The following is an 18802-nucleotide window of genomic DNA, read 5'->3' on the forward strand; positions in this document are numbered from 1 at the left end:
TTTGTTTTTGTTGTTGTTGTTTTCAAACCACCAAATTGCGCCAAAAATTCTCCGTAACTGTAGAATACCTAGACGAACTATGAATAGAAAATAACGTGGTATCCACGTGGATACCTCACCCGCTATACCGGATAATTGATTCGTTACAAACTATAACTACGCTTAAACATTCTACAGAACACCTAATTATTCTATAAAACAACGTCATTTCACACTTTTAACTGCAACAATTACATAAAAAAATCACACTCTGGTCGAGTCAGCATTCTTTCTCTCTATTTCTTTCCCTCTCTCTCACTTTTTCTTTCTTTCTTTCGTTCTCTCTCTCTTTTCCACTCGCTCGCTCGTTCGTTCGTTCGTTCGTTCTTCTCATTCATTCACATCACTTTCACCGTACATTTCTCCACCACGAACACCATCGACGATCGATAATATTTTTCAACTTCAAGCCATCTCTCCTCTTCTGCTTTCTCCGAGATTCTATCCTCCATTTTGGCCAAACGGTTTACTTTTGAATCTGATGGAGAATCGGTGGGGCTTCTAGATTTATAATTCTTTCCGCGCGGTATTGGATTACGCGGGCAATTTTCTTCTCTACCGGGAAACGTATCGATCGATTCGCGGTGTTTATTTCTCACATTATTCTTGACTGAGGATGGCGATCATCGACCGTGTCGATATTTTACGGTGATATCCGAGTCTCTATTTTTCTGCGCGCTCTTCAGTGTCGTCAACTTCTGCGTGTCTTCGTTGCAACACTGTGCTGGGGGGAATATCAGGGATATTTGTCGAGAATTTCTCACGCGTTCATCCGGTTAAAGAGTGCCAAGGGCACTCTAATCGGATAGAGTCGAGGAAATTTATGGATGCTGGATCGAAGTGTACGCAGTCGCTCGTCGTAAACAGTCGAAGAGAGCTGATTTCGACGTTTTCCTCCGGCAAACATTTTCCGAAAGCGCCCTTCCCGAACATCGTTTAAATTCCAAATGTTGCGTTCGGAGTTTGATGATTCGCGATTTTACGTTTTAGGCTCTAATTAGCAATCTCCGGCATATCTATATATATCATTCCGAATTCGCTTAAATTTGCAGTCTTGGGTACTCCGCGAATCTCAATGTCGAGTTAAACATATCCTCCTTCGTCTCGTCTCGAAGCCGGGGAGTGACTCCGCCGGATCGTCTCTAGCCCCGATTCTCGCTTGTCTATCTTCGCGCAGAACGAAATCCTCAACAGGATCGCTCCCGATTTCCGGTTGCGTCCAAGCGCGCCGACGGGGAGTCCTTCAGGAAGGAAAAGGAGAGAAAAAAAAAGAACCAACCCTCGAGATCCTCCGGGGGTGAGAGACCCCCTCGGATCCCGTTCTCTCGTCGTTCGTGCTTCAAGCAACGATCGGCCAATCGACCGTGTCTGGGATCGATCTGCGACTGGCCGACACGGCGGCGACGACGCTGATCGCGGCTCCGCGTATTGTTCCTCTTTCTCGCTGCTCTGTCGTTATATCTGCTACCCCCTTCCTCTTTGTTCCGGGCACCAGGGGACGTGGAGCGGATGCGATTTTGACGACGCACGGCGTCACCCTTCTCGCGAACCGCGCGATGCGATAGACTCATTGGAGGCTGCACTTACTTTCGATTTGAGCCTTGAGTTCGCTCACCTGCGTTTCTAGCGTGTTTCTCAACTCTGCAACAGTCAAAGCGAAAACTGCGTTACGCCTGTCCCTCGCCCTCGGTTTTCCTCCTTTTCTTCGCTTAATCTGACTAATCACCGCGCGTGACGCCCGAGGAACAATCCGGTAATCCCACCGCGACCCCGACGCGCGCGTTGAAATCGACGAAAGGGCGGCGATAGCGACGGGTATCGCGCGCGTGCATTTATCGCGTGTTACGGCGAATAACAATTTATTAATGATATTAGTGTATACACGTTCAGGTGTACTCCCGGGCAACGTTGACAGAAATTGTTTCCGAATCTCTCTGGTGTTGCCGCGTCGCATATATATGCGCATGCAGGGTATAGCCCGCGATAATTTCCCCAGAGGCATGGATTTATTCCTCGATGCATCGCCGCGAATTAGCGCCGGCAAGAATTAGACGCGCCTTCTCCCCTCCCCGCCAGTACGAATAACGACGAGCAGTTTCGGCGTTCGGATTCGCGAAATTAGTGTGTGTGTGTGTGTGTGTACGCGTTATTTTTATGGAGAAAACTGCGCACGAGGTATGCGCAGAAAATCAATAGATTGACATAATCTCAGACTCACTCGCAGGTACCGGGAAACGTATAATTTCTAGTTCAAATTGTCGGGGATAATGCGAGGGCGCGTTCTTTTATTCATAATGCTAGTCAAGCAGTCGAACGAGTCTGACTCTTTGAGAACGACGTTCGCGTCCGTCTGACCTTTCTCTCTCTCTCTCTCTCCCTCTCTCTATTTCTTTCGGAGATAGATGGAAATATATTCTTGGCCAATGCCGCGCTATATTTGCTAACTAGAACGCCAATTTGATCCCGCGCGGTTACGCGTTACCGCTGAGAGAATTTCGTGCGCTACGTACTCGTGAACTCGTCCTCGTCCTCAGCCTCGGCCTCGGCCGCCAGCTCCTCCGGCGTTTTCTTCTTGCGCATCAGAGGATTAGGCTCTTCCTGTGGCATTTCCTGCACCTCTTCCCTCTTCTTTATGTTATACTGCAAATTAAAGAGAAAGACGACGTTTCGTTAGGTATCTCGTATTTTCCGTACGTCCGCGCGCGCACCGGGCTTACGGGTTAAAACGAGCTCGCCCGTTCGGCGAAACTGCAAAAGGCCCCCGGGAAGTTAATAAACACGCGAAACGCGCAACAAAAGACATCGGGTCGACATTGTGCCGCGTCTCTTCTGGAACGAGCATATCTAATTTGCAAGAGACAGCGATCGCTCGCGCGTGTACTATCGGCGGCTTTGTCTCTCTCGGTGCTCTCGCGGCCAACAATGAGTTCGATTGCGAGCCAGCCGGACATGTCATAGGTCGTACCACCTTGTGTGAGTGAGCGAGTGACTGTGTGCGCGTGTGGTTGTATGCGTGTGGATGAGCGCGCGCACTGGTATTATCGCCGTCAACGGAATCGCGTGTATCGCGGTTATACCGGTCGACTGGGATCTCATTAAGATTTGCCGTTTTTCTGCGAAATGATTCGTCATTTAACCGATAATAACCCGCATTCTACGAGTGCCTCCCGCCTTCCCTCGGACGGTTGTTAAACCTTGGATTTTTCCGCGCGTTGTTTACTTCAGTTACAGACCGCGACAGAGAACGTGAACTTTAAGAGCCTTAACTTTAGGGATTCAGTACTTGGGAACAATGAGAGAGAAGTTCATATTTTCAATCTTGTTTCCGAGTTACAACGAGTTGCGCATCCGTTTGATAAATTGAGCCGGCGCATCCGGGGCTTCTGTCCGACCGTGTTCTCAACTTATAGCGCCGTATTATACGCGATTTCGTTAATTACTTTTTTAAAAATCGCCGCTTCATAACATTGTGTAAGCCTTTTAATGGATCTCACGTCTACCGGCTCGCTCGGATATATGCGCGAACGCGCGGATCAAGAAGAGAATCATCGGCACATTCCACGAACCTGTATTTCACAGCAAAATCTCTCTCTCTCTCTCTCTCCCCGCCTCCCCCTTCCTCCCTCGAACTCTCAATCTCTCAGCGTGCACAGCGTTGCGTCGAGGAGACAGATAGCGCGAGGATAAACGAGGACTGTACCTCATGGCAGCCTCAAATCTGATGCTCTGATCCTGACGTTAATTAATGCTTCCGCTCGAAACGTGCAACGTGTCGGAGCGCCCGCACCGGCGTCATGTGCGCTTCTGTCCGTACGGACCATCCACGTGCTCTCGAGCACTGCGAGAACATTATTATGCGCCGGATTATGGCCGCGTGGCGATTTATCACGTACGCGACACTTCAGACTCGTACATGTTGTAGACTACTTTGTGGAGAGGATCGGCCTCTTCATCGGTTTTATCGTGTCTTCGAATCCGGACAAGTCGCAGCGCGCTGCCGCTTCCCCCGGCCCCGACCTTCCGCGTTAAACGCACGCCAACGTTGCCTTAACACGCACTCTGCGTTATTAAGTTAACGGTATTTCATAACCGCTCGTTTCTGGATATTAACGTCAGAATTAGGAAAGTTACTTTTTAAAAGTTACTCGTTAGCCGAATGAACTGAAAAAACAAAAAAATGTAACTCGCTGCAGTTACCGTTGCTCATTGTGAGAGATAACTCGTTACTCGAGAAGTAACGAATCGTTCCCGTTACTTTTTCGCCGAGTTTCGAAGACCTTCTTTTTACGACAGGTCACCGTTAACCGTCCCGAGTGCACATATTCCGCATGTGTAAGGTAGAAATAAACGTAACGATTATATTCTATATTGTTGTGTAAGGAAGCGTAAGTGCGCAGTCGTTACCATTACCAGCGGGAGAAAAAAACAAATAACGCCGTGACCAGTTGTTATTGAGAAAAGGAATTTGCAACGGTGTTACAAATAACGTTTCAATTCTGATTAACATCAAGTTATCACAGGTTACCGATCCGACACATCGTTCATGCTTCTTCGAGTAATGAAGGAATAAAATTAAATAAGACGTACGGGTATAGGAATCCTAATGACTTAATTACGTCGCGTGTTAAAATTATTTTTCTACCAATTAGCATCTATCAGAATAAATACAAGTACATATCTCAGTGCAAATATACATTTATTTCTTTAAAAATAAGAGCACGCATTATACATATAAAGCATATTGTATTATTAAGTTTAATAATTATTCTATTATTCGCTTTTATTGTTCGGAAATCTATCGCTATCGAGAAATGACATAACGGGATACATCGCTATAACTATATCAAAGAGATAATCCCCGTATAAATAAGTAGATAAATAAAACAAATAATAGTTCATCATTATCTTCGCGAACCTTGTTAATATTGCGAAAGCGGGAGAGGAAAGGGTGGAAAATGAGATTATGGCATTCGATACCTCCAGTCTGCATCATAAATTTCGCGGATGTTATAGACAGAAGATCTGATACTGCGTCACCTTATCGACGCACTGGGAAGATTGGAATCTGAGATCTCTATCGGGAATTCGGGGTTATAGCAGGCTTCAAAGGACGCGTATCGCATTACATTTGATCCTTTAGAGAGGACGCGAATTCGCACCGTTAATTACATTCTTCGTCTTTGAGAACATGCCGGCAACATCGAGCGGAAAATGCATGAAAGTAAAAAAATGCATCTCGATCGAACGGATGGGGAAAATTTCAAAGGGTCCCTTTTGCTTTTATTTTACCTCCGATACTAGTCGCTAATTTGTACTACGGACGGCCGATCGGCCGTCCCTCTCGTCGGCCGGGCGATACCTCGAATATCGCTCTGTTTTCCACAAATCTACCGTGAATGCAGATCATTCGCGACAACCTCGCCTTACTAGCATTAAATCAACCGACACTTCGCAAGTTAAGTGGCCTTAACTTCATTTCAAGCGCACGCTTTTAAGTACTTCCGAGACGGTTCGCCTGGTGAACGTCTTAAAAGGAGTCAGCCTGACTCTATTAGGAAGTCGCCATATTGAATGCAGGGACTCCCTACTAGAGTCAATTTGACCCCAGTTAAGTTCAATCTTCTCTCTTCCTATTTCGCAGCTGCGCCCGCGTCGTCCTTTTTTCCTCGCCTCGCTGCGACACCGGAGATGTCACGCGATGATGCGCCTCCTCCTCCCTTGGACATCATCTTCGACGTTCCCCGTCCGCCTGTTTAACACGCGGACGATCAATCATCCGGATTTTAATTACGACACGGAGGCTAACCGCCGAAGCCCGACATCCACGTCGACAGCCCTGTCTCAGGATAGATAATATCAAATTTTGACGAGAGGCAGATGTTACACGTGCAGTCTTAAATGCTCCAGAGGAAGCTGTTCTAAAAGTACGCTACCCAGTTACAGGATAATAACACGAACCATCGCTGGAAATAATTCGTGATAATTTCGTGATATTTCCGAGGAGACTTACCGGTTAGTCGACGTCGCGATTCCTCCCGAAGAGAAGTCGGAAGTCCGCTCGAGGAGAGGAAGAACAAGCAGAAACTCCCGGAGGAACTTTCGTCCGACTGCCGACACCCGGTGCGCGACGTCACAGATTACTTCACGGTGTCGACAATTAGAATCGCCTCATCGTCCGATATGATTGCGTATCGTACGCCGTGATACGTGTTGTAATCGGGCGAAATTTCCGCCGCCGGGAGAATTGGCTGTCGCTGTCGCGCGCGAGAGATCACAAGGAGAGATTTCTGGAGGATCAAGACCCGGGGCTCTTTCTTATCGATTTAATATATCGTCCTTGTTTCGCCGCACGGACAAAATATTACTCGACGTTACACACCCGCCACTCTGTGCTCTCCCCCTTCTCCCCGAGCCCCAATCCTTCATCCTCCTCGTCCTTTACCACCCTCCCCCGGTTACCCCTCAATCTTCCCGTTCCTCATCTTCGGCGGCATCTTGGCGAAAAATTGCCGAAGAAACGACATTATTGCACGTTGTCGTGATCAATTCCCTTCGACATCATCGTCCTTGTTGCAGCACCGCCGTATTTTATTATGTACTTTATCGAATCATCGCGTACCCGCTTCCCCGAGTCCTCGTTCGCCCATCCCTCACCACCTCTTGTCGCGCGTTCGACGTACTTTCTCTCTGCTCTCTTTCGGTAAATACTGCAGGAGTAAATTCGCGGGAAGTAATAGCGATCTTTGAGAGTTACAGCGAATCGAAGAGACGCCAGTGCTGTAGCTTTCGGACGGTAAGGGCTCTTCATCTTCGCGCTTGTTTCTCTGTTATTTTCTCTCTCTCTCTCTCTCTCTCTCTCTCTCTCTCGCAGTCCAAGCTTTCTTCGTCCAATCGCGCAGCAATTCTGGCGAACAATAGCGTGAGAGTGACCGCGCGAGTAATAGTGGCGATGGAAATAAAAACTGCAAGAAGTTCGTCGAACAGAAGTAAATTTCATAGTCGAGGTATAGTTAAGAGCACCAATTGAAGTTAAGCGAACCCTAATGCTAGATCCGATAATTGAAGCTCGTCGTTCATTAAACGCGTCGCCCCGACGCGCTTTCTTAAATGCGAAAGAACAGTGCTGCAAGAGCCGAAGTGATATTCCGTAATTGGCCGTTGCGGAACAAATTCATCCCGTGCGCCTATATATATATATATATATATATATATATATATATATATATATATATATATATATATGAGTCAATATTCCAGAATATATTATATCGTCGACGCGACCTCGATAAAATTTTCAAGGCGGACCGATGACGGCCGTCCGTCCAAACTCGCGCGCTGACATTTTCGCTCGGACGAACGTCACGCGTTCAAGAATGCACGAAATCGGCGATGCGCGATCAATCGATCACAGTAACGCGAAAGCGAGCTGGCCTCCGGAGTACCGATAACCGCGTTTAAATAAATACGCGTACGCGCGCACACGTTAAATCAACGCCGATGGGAGGCGAAACGAATTTTTTCGACGACGGCCACGTGAAAAACGCAGGATGATCGTATAAGTCAGACAAAACGTACGCGAACGCGCCCTATGAATATCAACGAAATCCATGTGTCGTAAAAGCACCGGTACGCGGCGTTGCGCAATGTCGCAATAACATTACGAAGCGATATTTACGCTTTCACAATAATATCAGCTGTGCGTGGCGTTCCTGTTCTCTCTCTCTCTCTTTCTGTCACGGTGAGGGCATGAGGAAGAGAGAGAGAGAGAGAGAGAAAAGAGATAGGCTCTTAAATAAAGTAACAAAAAGAATATTTCCAAATTGCACAGGGACTCGCCGAGTCTCGGTAACAAAGTCCCACTTCGTTCATTAGTTGAGATAGGAAATCGGATTTGACCTGACCCGATGCGATTACCATGCCAAAGCCTCTTCTTCCGCTACGCAAGAATAGGGCTCTCTATTCTCACGAGGGATCGCGGCGCGCGTCTCAATCTTTCCGCTCGTTTTCGAAGAATCACGTTTCCGTGGCCAAGACGAAAGGATTTAACGGTGGCTCCTGCGCCCTTGATGAAGCGGCCATTAGTGTTAATTATATTTCGTCGGCGAGATCCTCTCTCCGCCGGTCTCTCGTGAATAAAACCGCGGCCGGATGAACGAATGTCGGGATGTCCGCGAAAGACGTATTTTATCCGGTTTGCCGAGAGGGAGAGGAAGAGAGAGAGAGAGAGAGAGAGTAATGAAGTCGCGGAAACTCGATTTCTTCGTTATTATATCTGTCCAACTTTTAACTGGCATCTTTAGTACTGTTACACGGCTTCCCTCTCCCGCAGGCTCATCCGGACTGGCCGATTAGACTTTGTTCGATCCTGAAGAATACCCGAAGGATCCTCTAGGTCCTCGATTTTGCGTGCTTCTTTAAACTTTGTGAAAGAAGTACACTGAAAAATGTTTGATAATACTTACTAAATGTATTTAATTAGAGATTTCGAACGGAATATTTGGTTACGAAATGTGATATTAATTAGCATATATTCAGTTGACTTGCAATATGAACGACATTTATTCAGATTTGAATCAACTAAATAAAACAATAATAGCTACCAAATATTTAATATCCATTAACAAATATTTCATGATTATTACTAGATATTTTGTTACGAAATCATTCAACTCCATTTTTACAATAAAATATTTGGAATATTTGGTAACTTTTAGTAATTATGATTTTCTCTCTCTCTCTCTCTCTCTTTATCTCTCTCTCTAGTTCTCTTTTTCCATATAACCACATCACAAGCACGAACTATAAAGACATCACAAGGGCACGTCAATTCCTGTCCGATTAACGTAAAGCAACAACGACCGCGATCAAAAGTTGGATGAGGTGACCTCTACAAGGTGAAACCCACGAGGATTTTCACGTATGAAGTAAGGAAATACATGAAAATGAAGCAGAATGTCAAGCTATCTTAAGATAGTTTACGTAAAACGATGAAATATTTTTAGTAAAATGAAAAAAATATCTAGAACAATTTTTCTTATGGACTATATATTTAGTAATAGTTACCAAATATATCTTATTTTCTGTTATCAAGATATGGTATCAATTACTAAAGTTTAGTTTAATGACCTGCATAGTTCAAGCAACTAAATCTTGGCTCTTAGAACTATATATATATTTATTTCATCTAATCGAATTATATATTTCGTAATTGTTGCCAAATATTTGGCACGCAATATTTCACCAAATTATTTAGCAACAGCTACCAAATTCTGTTATATGTTACCGAATCCTTCTTTCAATGCAGTTTCTTCCAAACTACTCTTCGTTTCTCTCGAATTCCGGTTTTTTCGATCGTCGGGCTCCAGATTCGCCGAAGCGCGCTATCGATCTCCGGCGAATCAAGACACCTTCTATATGGGAATTGCAACTGCCATGATAATGGTTACAACGGCCGACCACTCGATCGACCACTTCTGCGTGGAATTACAACTGCAGCGCGCGGTCGGTATGCCACACACGGATCATCAAACGTCCCGCAACGTCGAACTACGCGCGCTTCGTCCCTTCAACGATATCATTTTCTGTTTACGCTCGAGATAATCGTGTTTCCACTCCAATTAATGTCCCGCGAAATTCGCGAGGCCGTTACAAATATCGGCGAAAGGAAACATAAATCTGCCGTTCGCCGATTCGCGCATACCTGCCTATGCTTAAGCTTAGCGCATATATGCTTTTCTCCTTCCTTTCTTTTTCGAAAATCTCTAGGCTAAAAGAATCTGCCGGTTTTGTCCACTGGACGGAAACGGGACGTTATTATATTCGTACGTAGATTGGAAAATATTTCATCTGCAAATAAAACGAAGAGAAAAAAGAAGAGAGAAAAGGTTATTCGCTCTGCGACTCAATACATCGAACTTTATCCCGTAACAAATTATTACCGTAACATTTTATCACGAATGGAACACGCGATTATCTTATTGCCCGAGCGGCCTGGAAGGGGATTAAAAATGCTTTCATTTCCGCTATTTTCGACACGACACGACATGATTGAATGTCGCCCAAATTGACGTGTTAACGAAAAAAACAAGCAAAGAGACAAAAAAAATATTAATGACACGGTAGGACTTCGATATTGGCTCTTGAGTTTCCGCTCGAAGTTCGAATCCAATCTGGCCCACTTGGTATTTTTCTGGAGGACAAAGCAATCGGAATGGATCACATAGAAAATAGAATCCATCGAGGCATTGATCAAACGGGATAGAACAATGTACGCCGGGATTTCGCAAAAACTTCCAGCGCACTCACCGATTTGGCGGGCAACAAGAGCGCGGATGAAAAGAGGTAAAAGAGGGGGATGGTTGGGGTGAAGGGAACGACAGTGGGTAGAAGAGAGAAAGAGACGTAAAGTGCACGCTGGATCGCGCCATTATCAATCCTGATGTATTGTCCTGTCAGGACGGAGTCAACGGCGTTGACATGACCTAGATGAAATCGAGGGCTCTCGTGGAAAACGCAGAAAAACACGTGGCGATATTCAGACTGTACTCGGATATTTATAGTCAGGGACAAAATCGAGTGTTGTGGACGCGCACTCGTGTGTGAATGAAAATTCGCGGAGCCTCCTGACTTAATTTGCAGCCCCTTTTTTTTCCTCTTCTTTTCTTCTTTTTCTTTCTCGTCCGCCACACACAGACACACACACACACACACAAAATATATTTCACACCGCACAGATGTCGAGAGAAACATTCATGAGTGAGAGAGGACCATCTGTCCACCTCACACCCGTACGACATCCCGTAATGAGAGTTACGGATTAGTTAGTCAGCCAACTTGCACAATTAAAGGAATCGCTCGGTTTCTGACCTTGTCTCTGATCTCCTGTCGCATCTTCTCCCGTTCCTCCTCCATTTTGCGGTGCTTCTCCTTCCTTCTCTCTTCGGCCTCCCTAATAGCCTCCTGCCTTTCCCTCTCGGCCTCCTCCTCCTTCTCCTTGTCATCTTCGTCACCTCCTTCGCCACCTACCGCTCCTACGAAATAGAAGAAAATAAACGAAATTCGTACATATCTCACATATGGGATTCCCTTCCGCCGCGGCATGCGTCAGCGCAGTACTACATACTATGACCGCATCTCAATATCTACAGTTCCGCGTATAAATTTATCCAGTATCCTGAAATTTGAGGATTTATCTTTCTCGCGGAGAATTTAATAATACCGTGCCACGAGGGACTGGCTCTGTTGCTGCTAGCGTTTATGAAACAGACAAAGCGGCTGGGAAAGAGCGAGATTTCGGGAGAAACACAACGGCAAAGAGGGGAATGATGCGAAGGAATCTCCGGGCGCTTCGAGGAAATTAATACTACTTCTATCCCGGTGCTAATTCGCCATTTTCTCTCTCTCTCTTTCTTTCTTCCTTCCTCGTTCACCCTTGCCCACCCATCCTTTCACCCATCGCCTTGGTGTTCGCGTATTTGCGCTGCTTTCCGCGAGTTGGAAAGATACTTTGAAGTCCGACGCCCGACGTCCATCTTTTTGTTTCAATTTTGTTCAGTCGCTCTCTTTCGTCGCCAACTAACTCCGGGGCTTTGAAGACCGCTGCGTCTACAAAGTGCGGCGGGAAAATAAGCGGATCCGCAGTATACTCTAGGTAATATCTCCTCTTTCTCTCTCTTTCTCTTTCTCGATAAAATATATACACAAATGGAATTATGAGGAGAAAAAATGTCCGATTTATGTATCGCGCGTGAAAGTTGTCGGAACTGTGTATACCCACATCGTCCGTATTGATTTCGCTAATCCGAGCTGAACTCGTTGATGCTCGACGCAACGTGAGATCGGCGGGTGAATTTTTTATTTACCGAATCGAGAGAAGAAATGGTCGCGAGAGCCGGGAGAGAGGTGTCGGGTTTGAATTTCTTAGTGAAATTTCCTACCGTGAGCGCCGGGTGGTCGACCGCACCGCGAAGGTGCGCGGCATATTTGAAATTTGCGCGCGGAGCGATTTAAAACGCGTCTTTTTCCTGAAAAAGATTAATAACGGAATTCCTGCGGTTTCGTCGTCCGTCGTCGTGTGTCCGGCGAGACTGCCCGGACAAATTTTATTTGACAAAATGAAATTCTCCGGCGGTTATCTGAGAATTTCGCGACATCGCTGAACGAGCGATGTACAGGCGCGCTCTTCAGCGCGACCCGGTGGAATTCTCTCTGACGAATTTGGGAAAAATCTTCGAAAGGATATCGGCAGAACGATATCGCGGAGATGTCGTGTCCGAGGATGCCCGTTACGTAAGCTTCGATAAAGCTCTAACATTCACGAAAAATCCTTAGTTCTTCTAATCGTTCATCGACATCGCATTTGGATATGATACGATATCACGTGATATTAAAATAGCATATCAGTCGAATAATCAACGGTCATTAATGTACATTTAACTCAAATACACCTGATTAATTCTAATTAAGCCGATCGACGATTAATTTAACCGATAGCGTCCCCAGTACGGAAGATGAAAAGCAGTTTGTTGTTTAAATGATTTAAAGAATTCTCTTACTATTTCTTTATTTATGATATGTATTTAAAATTGCTGTCACAAGTACTGATTTATTTTGTTAACATACGCAGAATTATTAATTTGTCGATTATTGTCGGACGGCAAATTATACAGTTGCAAACTGTTCGCCATTCTGCCGGTTAATCATCAATTAGCTTATTTTAATTGGATCTCGCTCTGAAAGTCACTCTCAGCATAGATTCCGCATTCCCGTCGCGCCACGTGCGCCCACTAACTTGCTCCACCGTCGTGCTGAGCGAGTCTCTCAATTTTTACAAGAGCCCTCATACAATTTTATTTTCACGAGAGAAACACCAGCTGCGTTCGCCATTAGTCGCCGGCTAAGCTTTGCTGCCGTCGTCGTAGCGAACGGAAACTGAAGCCGAAGGGCTACATGCCTTAGTTTAGCAGACCACTCGGCAGTTCTCGCGGAAACCACGTCCCGAAGTTGCCGCGGCACGGGAAGAACTCGCGCAGCATCCTAAAAAGTCAGCCGGCAGTCGGAGAGCCGTTGCCGGCGTAATGGCCAGCGCAACGGCGCCAACGGAATCCAATGCGGAATTGTTTGGCGCATCTTCGAATTCCAATCTTCCCGACCTCTTCTCCTTCACCCCCCCCTCCCCCGCACACCGGTCACCTGCATTACGTCACCGTGCTCATTCCCGCGTCCTTTCATTGACGCGACTTTGCCTCGCGAATACGTCCCCCGTCCTCGCTTTCATTTCCACACTCGCACACGCGCAAACACGTACGCGAAACGAAGTACGAGAGCGGGAGAGCGAAGGGCAGACCGAATGACGAAAACTGATTGAATCCGCGTCGTATTATCGTCCACTCGATTTTATCATTGACCGTATATACGCCGGGGATACTCTCCTCACACAGAATCCCCCCCCCCACTCTCCCCCGGCAAGCCATTCGCATGCAAACGAATAATCCGCCCATTTCAGACGGTTGTCCGATTTTTTTTTATCCTCTTTTTATCCTTCCCCCTTCCCCTTTTGTTCCCGACCAAGTGGCGAAACAGCCAATACGATCGAGAAATGCGGATGAGGTGACCATATCGATGTGGCGGCGGCGGCGGCTCGTTTGAAATCGCAGTAAACTCATTTCACAGCGCAACATCTGCGCGCGCGACGGTGATTGGACGGCGGATTGTTCGATGAAGCGGCGATCGCCGTTAGCGTCCGATGGAACGGGAAAACGAGGCAAAGGGAAGAGGGCCGACTTTCCCTTGCTCGGCTTGTTACCTGCGTTCACGCTGAAATAAAGCAGTTTCGTTCTCGGGAGAGACCGATTAAAATGCAGATCCTGTCCGAAGCAATCAACCGACCGACTGACTGACTGACTGACTGACGCATCGATGTACAGCGACTTCTTTTGTATTACGTCCCCGCGAAGGCGTGGAATTTCAATGAAATCGAGCCGCCGAAGACGAAGAACAGAGGCTGATCCGCGAATCATGCGGATCAGCGAACGTGAGAAGAAATGGAGTTTCGTATGCGCGAGAATATCATAAGTCCGGGTCCACAATAGGTGTAGTAAACTTTTAGCCTTTCGTTCTAGCGTAATTTCTCGCAAAAAGCATTCCCAGCGCAAGTAAAACAATTTTGTACTTGTGTTAAAATCGGTCCTTGTTAAAATTTTTATGTTAAACTTCTAACATGCCCATGTGTTACTTTAACGTATTGTTTTTATGTTATTTCAATATTTTATTTTACATCAGTATTCAACATATGTAAGTGTTAAAATAACACATTTCATATTTCAACGTCGATTAAACGTATTATATAATTTTGTGTTAATTTTTTACATAATATTTATTGTTTTATAACATATCCTCGTCCTATGCTAATTCCAGGCGTTGCAATTCCTAAGATTTAAGCGTCATCGCGACTCCCGGCAGCGCGGGAAACTTTCGTCGGGAATTCCACTTTATTGCTTAGAGCCAAAGGTTAAAAGCTTACTGCACCTATCGTGGATCCGGACTAATAAGCTCACTAATCACCCGCCTGTTCATTGGAATGGGCAACGGGAATGTTTATTCCAATACAAATTGTTCTCCGATATCGAGCGGGAGAAATATTAATCCGCTCTTTTTTTTTCTTGCAAATCGTATCGAATAGGATCGTTGAGAAACTTTGAATTGAAGTCGTCATATATAGAATCGGGCGAATCCGATTATTTTTCTGATGAATACAGATCAATTCGGATGGACGATTAAGAAAAGAATATAAAGTGCAATATAACACTAGAATGCAATAAATAAAACACTTTCAACTATTAAGAACAAAGGATGCGGATGTGGGTTGATGATGTCAATCCCGAGTACCCGAGAGTGGTATCTGAGTTTGGGTACACCGGTTATACCCGGGTATAGAAATAATACCCGGCTTACATAGTGCCGGTGTGGGCGAGTCGGTAATATAACGTACAAATTAGAGCGGATATAAGTCGACTAACGGATTACAATTGCAGAGCTCTAAATAAGTGGAGCGCGTTCCGGCGGTTCTGAATAAAAGAGAAGACTTTATTCCCGGCGGATTGCCGCGTAATCTGTCGCGATGTCGCGAATTCGTTGCCGATCGTTCGCTATTTTCCTTTCTATTCTCTCCCTTTTTTTTTTTTTTCGTAATACGAACGCCGCGCGCGAGCAACGGCGCATTTGTTTAACGCTCAAACGGACATTTTAATTTCGCAGCCGTTTGTAATAGAGGTCGTCGCGAGTTCGCACGAGATGCAGATCCAATTAGATAGCAATGACAATGCCGAACAGAGCGAGTGCTCGTGACACCGGAGGGGGGCCGCAGGTGTTCCCAACGACCAGTCTCCGTGTTCGGAAATGTATTTACCAGTAGCGATCGGGGCGGAATTCACTCGGTCCTGGGACGGGCTGTGTAACGCGCGTTACATCGAACGCGCGTTCCCAACAATCGGCCATCGTACTTCTATTATTGATCATCGTGAATTCTTTAACGACACGCTACCGCCCACCCGGCAATGCCTATTTTATGGATCAATCACGGACGAACGGGCGCGGAGATTATCAATTAAACAAGACGCGGAACAGGCGTAACGCAAGTTGGCGAACGGTCCGTTTGATTGGCGGTATCTGAAAATTTTCCAGTTATGCAATTAGGTCGACGGACGTCATCGACGTCGACGACGGAGTTGTAAACGTTAGTTGGATATCAGCCCTCGGCTTTAACCAAAATGAAACGATTTTAATTTAGATGTATGATGTTTCGGGGGCATGTATACATACATACGTGTGTAAGTGTGTGTGTGTGTAATAAACGGAGCATTGTATACGTGTACGTATTTACTACCACGTGCAAGTAATGCCTTTCGTTATTTTCCTTCACGCGAGCTTATATTCGGTACATTCGCGGTTTATAGAGCGTCACGATAGCATCTCTTTTACTATACACCCTTTCGGCTCAAGGATGTTTCGCCTGGCGTGCAAGTAATGCATGTGCAAGTGCGCTTGTAATTCCGGAACCGTTCTATATAGGTTTGACGTGTTATCGAGCGTGGATCGACTGCCTTCCTCCTTTTCTTCTCTCTCTCTCTCTCTCTCTCTCTCTCTCTCTCTCTCTCTCTNGCATAATAAAGACTTGCTCGTTACATCTGCACACATGTGAATTTAGAATAGCATGGAGAAAAAAATTTAGCGCATGGAGAAAAAAATTTAATTATATTAACCACAGAAAGGGGAAGAATCAGATGCATTTTGGCTGAAGGGGACAGAATGTCTGGTTATAAGAATCACACTTGAATCATAAGAACCAGAAATTCCATTTTCTTCAGTCAGAACGCATCTGGTTGTTCCTTTCTAGTTAATGCAGCTAAATTTTGATTTTCTTTCCGTGCCAGATTCTGCTGTGCAACTGGATCTTAATCCTTCATTCGCTTTGCGAATTTACGCACGCCCACGGCAGTTTATTCGGTGTTCATTTCGTAAGTACCGTCCAACCGAGCGAGAAGAATCAACTTATCGGCAGTCTGCGGTGGCCTGCAACATTCCATTCGTAAGAAAGACGCGTTGAATGGAAAAACTTGGAAGTCCCGAAGTTGTCTCGAAATTATCGAAGTTACCGTTGCTTCTCCCTCACGCTAGCGATCGGTTCTCTCGAACTGCACTCTGCTTGCTTCGCCCACGTAGTTCTCCTCGTCCTTGCGAAAGCAATCGCTGAGATGGCGACAGTTTGACAGTTGAGCGACAAACGAGGGGCTTAATATTCGCGTGATTAAATCTGTACTCGTTCCCGGCGGTTAATCCGGCGCGGTGAAAAATATCATAACACGCACATTTTAAATATACACCGATGCAATTTACGTGTGATGAGCGTAGTTTCATTTAGATTTAGCGTAATTTTATTGTTACCGCTGTTACCTGGGTTGCCGTGTGTATGTATGTGCGTATACGTGAAATAGAGGAGCGCCACCACTCTCCGTGCCACGATTGGCACTTGGAGGGCGAAAGAGTTAAACGACCAATACCGGGACGATTTACAGCGCGCGCTGATTACCGGACAGGATGTCCCCGGTGCGTCAAGTTTTTGAACGTCACTCGTACACGCTAATAATTCCCCGACGCGTTCAACGGTGACAACGAGTTCGATGTCTATTTGCGTGATCGCAACGGCGCCATATATTTTACGTATGAGCGCAAAAACGCGTCCGCACCATTTGTCCCCACGCTCACCCTCTCCCCCGGGCACAATCTGCGACGCTTCCCCGTCGTCGTCTCCTCCTACTCCTTCGTCCTCGAGGGTTGGGAAATATCGTATCGCACGAGGAGTAAATGGAAAGAGCGAAACGAGGCGGCGGCGGTACGGAAGCGACGATACAGCAGAGCGGGATCAATCCCGTCGCGTCGAAATAATTCGCGAAATCGGCCGCGGTCTCCAAAAAAGCCGGTCGCAGATTTTACCTTCCGCGAGATCCGATTTGCATGCAAATCTGTCAACCCCCGAATCCGCGCGCAGTCGCCGCATACGCGCCCGCTATTGTATCTCGCGTTGTCTCTCGCGGAGCTTTCAAGGGTGAGAAGTCGCAGTTTTTCGGGGGAAGAAGACCGGCGCGATGCGAGTGCTCAAATCTTCTCCCGCGCTCGATCGGAGTGTACATCGTATTTTATCTTTCCCTTTCCTGGTTTCTTTTTTTTTCGGCCCACGTCACGGATTATACCCGTATAACTTTGATGCGCTCCGATCGTGAAATATAGAAAGATATTCCGTAGTTAAAACGGTGGCAGCCTCCGCGCTTTATACGCGATTTCGACGAAACAACTGCGTGAAACTATTTTTGTTTTCTTTTTCCTCCCCTTTTTTTTTTTTTATTTTGCGAACAGGCACCGTCGAACAATAGCGTTTCCTTTCGTTTAAAAATTTGTTAACGAATTCGGAATTGGTTTTATTGAAACGCAATATTTTTCCTTTGTTTTTTTTTCGTCCCCCCCCCCCCCCCCNCCCCCCCCCCCCCCGCGGAAAGAGACGTCGAGAGGGTTGCGAGAGTGCGGTGTTTGCGTTGCAGTCGGCGCAATTACGGCATAGTTACAGTGCCGATTAGCTGTAATAACCGGCACCAGCGGCGGCAGTGTGATTAACTGTCAACAATTGATCGAACAGCGTAATCTAATACACTTGCATTCATTGACACGTTTGCGCGCGTTACTCGAGCATAACTAGCATCTGGTTACCATGGCTTAGGTCAAGTAGTCTTGATTAAGCCACTCTCTCTGACGTAATTAACTGCATCTCCAGAATTTGCTCCCGATTCCTATCTGATGCGTTTCGATTGAGAGTATCGATCGTTTACATCTACATCGGTCGTCTTCGTCGTCACCGTCGTCGTCGTCGTCGTTGTTATTGTTGTTGTTGTCCTCGCTGTTGCGGCTCGATTGATTCGTCGGGCCGCGTCGAATCTCGTGAATTCAACGGCCGAGCAGGTCGAGCCGAGCGGGGAAGCTACGGTCTGAAATTGTCGTGTTAGGAATTGCATCTCCGAACGCAATAAAAAAAGAGGGAAATAAGGAAAAGGAAGAAGAAAGAGAATCCCCTCTGAAGCGTCAAGAAAACCCCTCTCCCGCGACTTCCAACTAACTTTCTTGGAAAACCCGTAATTTCTCGTCGCGTCCGACCGGCCGTGCGAGCCAGCGAACGAGCGGCAGTATAAAATAAGGTTTTCAAAGATGGTTTTCGAAA

The 18802-nt window shown here is 46.2% G+C and overlaps 1 protein-coding gene across 2 annotated transcripts in view; it reads right to left on the reverse strand.

Annotated features, from left to right (window-relative positions):
- Positions 1–299: 299 nt before the first annotated feature.
- Positions 300–18802, reverse strand: part of LOC106741341 (complexin) — a 131298-nt gene continuing 112795 nt past the window's right edge. For both annotated transcript variants that reach the window (XM_014613212.1, XM_014613222.1), the window contains 3 exons: positions 10906–11069; positions 2550–2679; positions 300–1680 (listed from right to left, as the gene is read on the reverse strand). In XM_014613212.1, the coding sequence (XP_014468698.1) occupies positions 1607–1680; positions 2550–2679; positions 10906–11069 (368 nt within the window). In that variant the 3' untranslated portion in view covers positions 300–1606. The remainder of the gene's footprint in view (positions 1681–2549; positions 2680–10905; positions 11070–18802) is intronic.

The sequence above is a fragment of the Dinoponera quadriceps genome, unplaced genomic scaffold (genome assembly GCF_001313825.1).
Source record: "Dinoponera quadriceps isolate SergipeBrazil2010 unplaced genomic scaffold, ASM131382v1 scaffold71, whole genome shotgun sequence".
NCBI lineage: Eukaryota > Metazoa > Arthropoda > Insecta > Hymenoptera > Formicidae > Dinoponera > Dinoponera quadriceps.